This window comes from Phasianus colchicus, chromosome 6, assembly GCF_987193195.1.
Source record: "Phasianus colchicus chromosome 6, bPhaCol1.hap1.1, whole genome shotgun sequence".
Taxonomy (NCBI): domain Eukaryota; kingdom Metazoa; phylum Chordata; class Aves; order Galliformes; family Phasianidae; genus Phasianus; species Phasianus colchicus.
Window position 1 is genome coordinate 49,164,378 of NC_143441.1, and position 10,317 is coordinate 49,174,694.

The 10,317-nt window shown below is 47.7% G+C and overlaps 1 protein-coding gene across 1 annotated transcript; it reads right to left on the reverse strand.

Moving 5' to 3' along the window:
- Nucleotides 1-4,118: 4,118 nt before the first annotated feature.
- LOC116238255 (uncharacterized) lies at nt 4,119-8,862 on the reverse strand. Its single transcript, XM_031607827.2, has 2 exons — nt 8,359-8,862; nt 4,119-6,621 (listed from the first exon to the last, which is right to left on the reverse strand). Exon 2 carries the CDS (start codon nt 6,449-6,451, stop codon nt 4,550-4,552), a length of 1,902 nt encoding a protein of 633 aa, XP_031463687.2. The 5' UTR covers nt 6,452-6,621; nt 8,359-8,862; the 3' UTR covers nt 4,119-4,549.
- Nucleotides 8,863-10,317: the final 1,455 nt, after the last annotated feature.

Consider the following 10,317-nt stretch of genomic DNA (forward strand, 5'->3'; position numbering starts at 1 on the left):
AAGCTCTTCACTTGAGCAGAGCTGGGGCCAGAGATGAATCATAGAATCATAGAATGGCTTGGGTTGGAAGGGCCTCAAGGATCATAAAGCTCCAACCCCTGCCACAGGCAGGACCACCAACCTCCCCATTTAATACTAGACCAGGCTGCCCCCATCCAACTTGGCCTTGGACACCTCCAGGCAGAATGAAATTCAGCTGAGTGGATGCAAGTCAGGTTGGTGCCCTCAGGGCTGGAGAACTGCCCATGGCTTCTTTGAATTACACATCCAGATGTAGTCAGGTTGCTTTTTTTATTATTATTATTTGCTTTTTTTCTTTTAATTATTGCTATTAAAATAATGGTAAAATGTAAAAAAGGAGTTCATCATGTGCTGATGGCTGCACGCTTTATGTTCCGTATGTTGTATGGTTTTGAGTGTGTGCTTGTTGATGCCACTCACACAACAACAAAGCAAGGTCTCCTGACATCGTTATTCAGGTGAGGTGATCCCACAGCTATTTCAAAGCATGAGATAGAGAATCAGAAGAGGATGTGGGTGTGCATCTGATGTAGGTTGCTGGTGGGATTTTGTATGGATCCAAAGCTTTGCCTCAGTTTCTTCATATCTAAAATTAGGCTGAAATTTACAGCACATTTACAGGGTGCCAAAGATGGAGAAATTTAATCTCCAGAGATGTTCTTTTGGAGGAAGTTCATGGGTTCAACTCTGAACCCATCAGCTAGGGCATCATGTCATCCTCTTTGCTCTGGCCTCTGCTTCATAGTGTTTGCAAGTTTTGTCATTTTAAATGGTTATATATGTACATATAATATATCTTTTGAAGGAGAGAGTGTTTTAGTCCCTTCTTCTTTCCTGATGGCTACTGTGATTGCAACCAACCATGGGAATACAACAGACTTGATCTTACACACTGCCTAGCCTTGCTGTTGCACTCTTAGGAACATGCATGTTGCTATGTCCATCAGAAGCACTTGTTCCCCATATTCATCTATCCATTTTAATTCAAGTACTTAGGAAATCTCAGGATCCCTTTATTTAAGGCAGACATGGATGAGTACATGGCTCCAGATGGGCGTTGGCTATGGGCAGTTCTGTTTGATAACATGGCTCCATATGGCAGTACCTGGCTGCACTGCTCTGCACCTGGATGGGATGAAAAGTGGCCAAGGTGCTGATGGGATGTAAATATTATAGAACCATAGGGTCACTAAGGTTGGAAAAGACCTCTAAGATCATCTAGTCCAATCACCACCGTGCCCACTGACCATGTCCTCATGGAGGCTGTTTGCTCTGTGAACAGAGAAGGGATTTGTGGAAATGTGTGATGCTGAATGTCCTGTTGCTCACCTAGTTTTCACTCTGATCCTTTTCCTCTCCTCAGTCCCTGTTAGTGGGGACACCAGGCTCCCTGCAGCCTGAGATTCTTGAGGAAGTTCTCACGGGAACCGTCACGTCCTCAAAAGACAAGTAAACATCCCAGGATACTTATGTCCAAGCAGATGTTTGCTCTGGTGCCAAAGACCCTCTCATTCCCACCACATCATAACATGCTGAGCACGAATTGGCTCTATGCACAGCACAAAATACACACTCTCGTGGAAGTGCTCTCCATCTCAGACTGTCTCCTCTCTCTTCCATGGAGTCAAGGAGACACTGAGATGATACACACAGATAGTCAGTGAGTCACTGTAAAGTTCAAAAAGTTCTTAAATTCCTCCTAAAAACCCATTAGAAATGTACATGGATATAAAAATTGTAGCAAGTGTCTCAAGACAAGATTTCCTGTCCCACTGTGCAACGCTGGAATAGTTCTTTTTATCAAAGCTTGGATCTCTGTCCTTTAACACGACTGTGATCTCATTCTTCTGGCTTCAGCCTGGCCATGATGGCAAAATCAGAGCTTGTGAGGATCCTATTCATGTGGTGACTGAGACTGCTCAGTGAATAAGCACTCGCCAGTGTGGTTTTCTGCATAAAATCTGTGCAGTGGAGAATGAGGCAATGATTTTAAGCAGTTTAGTATCATGGTCTCTTTTAATGAGTTCAAGGAGAAAAGGATGAAGTGTTTTGCTACCCGGATGGGAAAGGATTTGGCATTGTCCAGTCCATTTTCCCTCAAAGAGCTTTAATTATTCCATGGTCCTGATCCAAGCACCTAACATGACAATTAGCAGCAGACAGTAGACCTGGCAATCCAAACTGTCTGTGAGCCATCTCTTTGAAGGGGTCCTTTGAGGAATCTATCATGTCATGTCCCTACGATGGGCAGATCCTGGTGGTACCCAAGGAAGTCTTTCCTTCCAGCATTGTGCATCCATAAGTGGGACACTAAGAACGGAGTTTGGATCACAGATGAAAATAACCATATTTAGGGCATAAATGTGCAGATACCTTAGAGCACTTCACACAGTACTTATGTGTGGATCGCTGGCTGGAGCCCCAGGTCTCTACATGTGGGTCTGAGCTCCCATCTGGTTGGTGGAGGGATGGTCAATATGGTCAGCATATTCATCTTCATCAACCATTTCCACTTGTTTATCACTTTTCCATCTCTTGCCCTGGCAGTTTTACCTGTTGCATTGTGGATAGTAGTAGTGTGGTTTTCTTGGTGATAGCTGACAAAATGAAAACCACAAACAGAAAACAGGTTCACTTTGTTTGCCTTTGTTCTTTACTTATTTTATTGAGAATACAAACTATCAGCCCTGATTTTCCCCAGAAGTTGCGACACCCACACAGGCCATGGTGAATGGTGCAAGATCCAGGGATGTCCAGAAAGGCTACTGACATTGGCTCACTTCTTTGTGTATGTCAAAGGTCTCAGCAATACAACTGGCAAACCTCCTACACCACTTCCTCTCGCTGGCAAAATCTTTACAGCATCATGCTAGACTAATAAAAAGGAAATAAATTAATTCATCTGGTGATTACTTTCTCCTCACTGAAAAGCTCTGCTCTATCTGCCCCTCAGCAGGCCCAACAGAAGCAGTTTTGCTTTTCTAGCTGGCTTAGCCACATTCTTCCTGAGGAACATTAGTTTCCCAGCCCTGCAGTGAAGGGTGCACCTACCCACCATAAGGCCCAGAACCGTTGCCATAACAAGGGTGACCTCAGATACCCCTAAAAAACCCCAAAATTGTTTTCTCTGGTATATCTGCCTTTTCTGCCCAGAAATGAACCTTCACCAGGCCAGAGGTAGTTGAAGGAGAACTTGTCTACAGTTGATGATGACATGAAAGTTACTCTGTGCTTTTGGGATTTGGCAGCTGTACTCAGTGTTGGCCTTGAGTCACCACAGCACAGTGATGTCCAAGCAGTTGGGAAAGGCAAAGCTCAAACATTATTTGTCCTGTTGCACTTTTTGCAACATCTGTGTCTCCATTTCCCTGCCTGGAGGCAGTTGCTCCAGAATAGTCAGTGCAGACAATGAACAGTTTGGGTCCGAAGTGTCACTGCAAGTAGTTTCCCAAAGTTATGCTGATGACTTTCAGTGCCTTCAAGAGAATGCCACCTGCAATACACCCTGGGAGAAGGAGGAAGTCTGTGCTTTAGGAATGGGTAAGGGACTTCTCTACCTGCACAAAACCAGAGGCAGAGATACTTCCTCAACGTGGAACATTTTTCTATTCCCTAGAATACATATTACAGCAACACAACAAACCCTAATAAGTGTTTTCAATCTGTCAGCGCTCATATGGCCAGGTACCAGGACTGCAAAGATATCTTGGGGAGTGGCTCATGGGATTGTGGGCTCACTCTACTTTTCCACTTCATCAGGGACTTTCCAGACACAAGGAACACTCTGGTGAGGGAATTATCTGAATTGGAAGGGACCTTTAAAGGTCATCTAGTCCAACTCCCCTGCAATGAACAGGGATACCTACAGCTAGGTCAGGGTGCTCAAAGCCTCCAGCAAAATCATTAGCAGTCAACAATAAAAACTCTTGAACTGTCCATATTTCTGAGTAGCTGCACAGATCCCGTTAAATCAGGGAAAGGTAGGGAGGGAAAGCATCCCAACAGGAAAATATTTTCCAATTTTCTAGCCCATAAAGTCTGAAGATCTGTTCAACTATTCCTGCTACTTGGTTTGAACTCCCCAAATACTGCCCTGAAAAGTCAGCATCCTACCGTATGCTTTACAGTGACAGGCAGAGAAGCAGGCAGATGAGAAGCAGCTTTCTCTCAGAAGCACTGTGATATAACAGAAATAAATCCCTCCCAGCAATTCTGGCCACGCATTGCCCACACAAAACATTGTTGGCTTCCACCATTTTGGCAGGCTTTAGAGGCACAATCATCCCATTACCAAGGATGCCAGGGGCTCATCCCTTCACCTCTAAGTGCTCCGAAAAGTTGTGTTGTCCGGCCCCATCCCACAGCTGTAAGCAAAGGGTATGCTGAGGGATCACTCAGAAAGCAGCAGGATGGGACCAGTTTCTATCAGTGCTTTGCTCCCTCAAACCTCACCCACCCCACGCACATCAGTTTGTTTCCATCCCCATTTCTCAAAGATTTTTCCTTCAGGAATGGGAACCAGATCCTCTCAGCTCTCCTCTTCACTCATCGCAGGGTCCAGTGCTCTCTGCTCAGTGGGGTGAGACCCAGCACCAGGCCTTGTGTCCTCCCCACATTTCATGCTGGGGCCAGCTCCTTCCCGCAAATGGATTTTCTGGTGCCTCCTCAGATACTTCTTCAGCCGGTAGCGCTTCCCACAGACCCCACACTTGTAGGCCCCACCTCGGGAGTGGAGCAGCTGATGTTTAATGAGGTGACGCTTCTGGGGGAAGCATTTCCCACACTTGGTGCACTTGCAAGGCCCCATGCGGACGTGGATCGTTTGATGCCGGAAGAGATTGGCCTTCTGGTTGAAGGTCTTCTCACACTCAGGGCACTGGTAGGGCTCTTCCTTGGTGTGAATCCTCTGATGCCGAACCAGGTTGGAGCGCTGGGTGAAGCTCTTCCCACACTCGGTGCATTTGAAAGGCTCGCTCATGTGGGCTCGCTGGTGCCGGACCAGTTTGCGGTTCATGCGGAAGCTCTCCCCGCACTCGGTGCACTTGTATGGCCCCTCGCTCGTGTGGATCTTCTGGTGTCTGGTCAGGTTTGATTTCTGATTGAAAGTCTTCCCACACTCGGGACAGGGGAATATCCGTTCACCTTTGGAAGCTTGTTTTGTTGAGAGATCTTTCTTGGATGTGGATTTCTCCTGGTTCCCTTCTTTGGTGGGTTGACTGCATTTCTTCAGCTTCCTCCCTGGGCTCTGTCTCTCCTGGTGGTCATCCTCCACACCAGCTTTCTCTTCAGACTGGATCCTTTGGATGGCACTCAGGTTTGGCTTCTGACCACAGTGGATCTCACTGTCAGTGCTCTTCTGTGGTTCTTCCTTCACATGGAGCACCATGTTACCAGCTATGGGACCTTTTTGGTCATGCTGCCCGTCAGAATCCCTTTCCTTTTTAACCCGTCTTCCCTGTAAAATCATCAATGAGAGTACTGGATCAAAGAGCATTCCACAGTCCAGGTTTTCTTGTGGTTCTTCCTTGATGTGAAGTTTCTGGCAGGCTATTGCAGTGATGTTTTCTGTGTCGTAGGTGGGTGGTCCTGGTTCCTCTTTTGTTTGGATTTTCCAATGAGGGCTTTTTGGAAATGGGATGTTAGGTCCTTCGTTAAATACACACTCCAACCCATTCTCTTCTGACTTAAAGGCAGTTTCCTCTTTAATCTGTATGACGTGGAGAGACGCATCTTCCATGTGTCCCTTGAGTGGCTTTTCCTTAGCATGGTTCCTCTGGTGGACGTTGAAATACCGTTTGGTGCTCAAGCTCTTCCCACACTCAGTGCAAATGAAAGGCCCTCCACGAAGGTGGATCTTCTGGTGGGCCAACAGCGTGGCACTCTGCCCAAAGCATCTGCTACACTCGGGGCACTGGAAGGGCTTCTCCCGCTTATGGATCTCCTTGTGGGCCGTGAGCGTTCCCTTCTTCACAAAGCTCTTCCCACACTCGCTGCAGGCGAACGGCCTCTTCTCCGTGTGCGTCCGCATGTGGATGTTGAAGTAGATCTTTGTGCTCAGCCTCTTGCCGCAGTGGGCACAGAGGTAGGGCCCACCCTTGGTGTGTGTCTTCCTGTGGGCCTCCAGGCATATCTCCAGGCGGAAGGAACGCCCGCACTCCCCGCAGCAGAAGGGCCTCTCCCCGGTGTGGATGCTCTGGTGGGTCCTCAGGTGGCCCCGGGTGGTGAAACGCCGGCCACACTGCCCGCAAGAGAAGAGCTCCTCCGCCGTGTGGATGCGCTGGTGTCTCTTCAGGTTGCCCTTCTTGCTGAAGGACTTGCCGCACTCCTGGCACAGGTGTGCCCTCACCATGTGCTTCACCACGGCCTTCATGGCCATGATATTATGGGGACGGACTGTCAGGGAGGACACAGAAACCATCAGGACATACATATTGATGGACGTGCTTTATTCCCCATAGGGGAAAGGCCAATGAGGTGTGTGTGATCTTCGTCATTTCTCAGCCTCCTTTGACTCAGCTGCAGAAGCAATGTTTGTAACTTCATCTCCTGCCCTCTCTGATCTCCTGCAGGAGTTTCTTGGAATTCCCAGAGATTGCCAGACTGAAAAAATCAAGCGAAAATTAAGGCATTATTTCTTCTCCACCAGCTTTGTTCAGTATATAAACACAATGGGTCACACCTCAGCTGTTCCATGGGAGACTGAACTTAGGACATATGAAGCCACAGGATTCCAACAGAGAGATCAGGAACAAGCTGACTTCCCCTGGCAATGCAAGGATTCATGCACTCACTGCTAGAATGATGCTGAGATTTCAGCTCTATTGCTGCACTGGTGACTTACTCTCAGAATAGTTCTCTATCTTTTCACCAAGATTTAGAGGCTACCATCTGTGGGATTATGACTGAACGCCTCTAAGTCAGAATTAATAATGTAATGCGGTTTGCATTATTGCAATGCAGCTGTTGCAATTTCTCCCCCAAACACCTAAGAAAACCAAACTTGGCACTGCTCGCAAAACAAGCTTTGCTGCTTTATGCTGGCACAAGCACAGGGGAAATGGGGTCAGTGATGTCTTCAGCGTACATCTGGAGAAGTGGGATGCAGAAAGCTGAAGTGACTTTGTCCCCTTCAGAGAAGGGTCAGTATGCTGCAGGATCTGGATCCTGTGTGTTGCCATTAGACAAAAGGAAGGACCAACAGATGTGAGCAGCATCTCCTCTCAAGACTGTGAATTCCAGCTGGGAAAAGATCAAGAAAGACTGAGGGGAGGAACATTGTTGCTGGAGGTGACTGCCAACAAAGCCATATGGCTGGCCAAGATTATACTGGAGGTGCTGCTGCCAAACCTACCAGTCATGGGGTGGCTGCCAGCAAGGACATGGGTTGCCAGTGAGACCTCCCCTGGAGTTCTGGGAGGCTGTGACTGGGAAGATGAGTCCCTGGGGAGATGGCCACCAAGGCACAGGGGATGCAGGAATGTGCCATGGATCAGGAGATTCAATGGGAGATTGGGCATGTGGACATCCCAACACAATGGTGGTGAGGAGATTGTAGCTGTATGCTCCTCAAAGGAAAGTCTCAGAGTGGTAAATGAAGAGGGATAGCTATTTCAGAGGGCAGATATAATGAGAAAAGTTATTTCAAATTTAGTCCCCTTTGGCAAATCCATCTGGATCCCCACTGATGTCTGAAGATCCACCTCTGATGCACAATGGTGCTCCTGTCCAGACGGAACTTGCCAGACTTGGACAGAAGAACTGATGGAAAAAGTAAAATATATTAAAAAAACAACCACCTACAAGCTTTTCTAGGGTGGGGAGAGACAAAACATGCACACTTGGAGGAGGACACGGGTCCAGAGCTTGCCAGTGGGGGTGTGGAAGCTCCCAGGGGGCCGGACCCCTCCTGGGTGGGGAGCTGATATCTGACCCAACAACAGATTTTAATCCAGCGGACAAAGCCTCAGCATTGGCCAGGCTGCTAAGAGAGCTAAGAAAAGTTCCAAAGCACATTGTTACCCAGAAAGGCCATTCCCCCCCCCCTGGGCAGACAGTAGAGTCAGCCCCTGACCTCTAATATTTAGGAAATCTGCAGCAGCACTTCACTGGGTTTTGTTACCCCTGGCAAAAAGAAACACATTGGGATTGGCGGTAAAGAAAAAATCCCTGCCTGTTTTCTTCCTTTCTCTTTATTTCCAAGCATCCAGATCCTGCCAATCCAAAACCCGCCTTTCCTTCCAGCTCTGCAACCAAGGACAGCATCCCAGTGAGAGCCAATTTGCCTTTTCCTCAGCCTACCCTGATAGATGGAGATGGGCTGTCAGAAAAGCACCTTACCTGGGTGAGCTGTCAGGCTGGGGCTGGCATCATCCCTCTCCCTGGGGGCAACCAGGGCACAGCGTGCTGCTGCCTCCCCGCATCCGCAGCCCGGCCGACCAAAAGGAAGTCTGCGGGCAGCGCAGCAAGAGCTGCCGGAGGAAGGGTGAACTGAACAAAGGGCCGAGGGGATGGGGTGCCAACGGGTGGGATTCCCACGTGTGAGTCCCGCTTCTGGCTGCAGCACTTGGGGGGAAGGAGGAAAGCTGAGGGCTGGAGCTCCGCGCTGCCTGCTGGGGATTGTAGTTCTTGCCCTTTCGCGGTCAGGATGCGGCTGCTTTGGAATGAAAGCGTTTGCTTTGTACGAGGGAGGATGTATTGATCCAGTGGTTCTCTGTTTGCAGCAGCTCGCAGCCCCCAGAATGGAAGCAGAAAGGCTCGTGCCTTGCAAGCAGCAAAGCAGCCCTTGTGTTGCTCAGTGAAGGCACAAAGAGTGTGCAGGTGGTGCAAGGTGGATGCTGAGGCAGTGCAGTGACAGAGAAATCACTGCAATGTCACCAGATAGGTTCCTGCAAGCAATATATTCTTAACTTCTAGATATAAGTTTGCAATAATGGTGATGATGGGTCAACAGTTGGAATAGATGATCCAACTAAGGCTTTCCAACCTTAACAATTCTATGATTCTATAATACTTAATGTGATAACAAATCAGGATTTTGGTGGGTTGTTTGGAATCTGAAACTTAGGAATGATCTAACAAAACAGCTAAACAAAATATAATAATATCAAAGAGGGAATGTGCTTCAGGACATTTTTTAATGCAACACTGAGTTGCACAAAAATATTTTTAATTATAGCAGTAATTATTAAGAAGTAATGATGTTCATCTTAGATCTGCATATTTTAAATGGATAGATATCAACAGCAGTTGGGAATTAGCAATTGCTTCTCCTGTCTCACAAACTGACATTTGGACTAGGACCTACATGATTCTGTGATTTAGCAGAGTACTGAGCATCACTTGGGTGAGGCTGAGGCTCAGCAAGACCTCAGAGAAATCACACAGACCCTCCTGGATCTGCCTGGCAGAGAGGTTTTGAGATTCAGCAGGAAGCTCTGTCTTAAGGGTGGCAGAAGGCTGCAAACATCCTATTCTCCTGCTTTTTGATTTAGGGAAACTGAGGCAGGGGAGGGTGAGATGCCTGCTCAGCTCACACAAGAAAGTTTTGTGTTGCAAGGCCCCTGGAGTTCAGAAGCTGTCTATACCTTGTATGTGCCTTGGTTAAAGTCTGCTCATGTGTTTTCTACCCCAGCACAAACCACCAACATCAAGTTTGCCTTACTCAAGTCTTCTGTTTTGATGCATGAGGTTGTACCACAGCAGGTCCTAAGCAGGACAGACCATGACAGAAAGCCACAGGTGTGTTGCAGCAAGATCCCTCATGTGCAGGACTGCTTAGGCAACATTCCCCCTTTCCCATCCTTCCCATTACCATAATACATTCACCCTAACCTTGCCTTGCACTGGGATATTCTTTGGATGGTGCCAGTCATCAGCTCCATCAACAACCTCACCCTGGCGTGCCCTAGCTTTTGGGCTATCAAAAATGGACTCAGAGACCCTCATATTCACTCCTAAAAGGGCTTCATGGCTGAAGTCATTGGGGCATGGTTAGGGTCCAAAAATGCCTCTTCCTATCCCCAGATTGGAAGTGGTGCCCTTTTAGTCTGAATGAAATCTCTGCTACTCCACAGTGACCCATTTTGGAGGTGAAGCTGCACTGCTGGCTGCAGTGACTGCCTCTGCAACATACCACTAGATGCCAGTGGAAGCTTTTCCCAGTCTGCTCCTGCCTAGGGGGATCTCACGCTTCTGACAATTTGATTTGTTCCACTGTATTTTCCAAAAGCTAACTCTTCACTTTTGATTTAATAAGGCCTCCTTGCATTTGGGAATTTGGGTAGTACATGTAAATAT

Coding starts and splice junctions, on each gene's coding strand:
- LOC116238255 (XM_031607827.2), bottom strand. CDS start 6,451: ATGTATGTCCTGATGGTTTCTGTGTCCTCCCTGACAGTCCGTCCCCAT.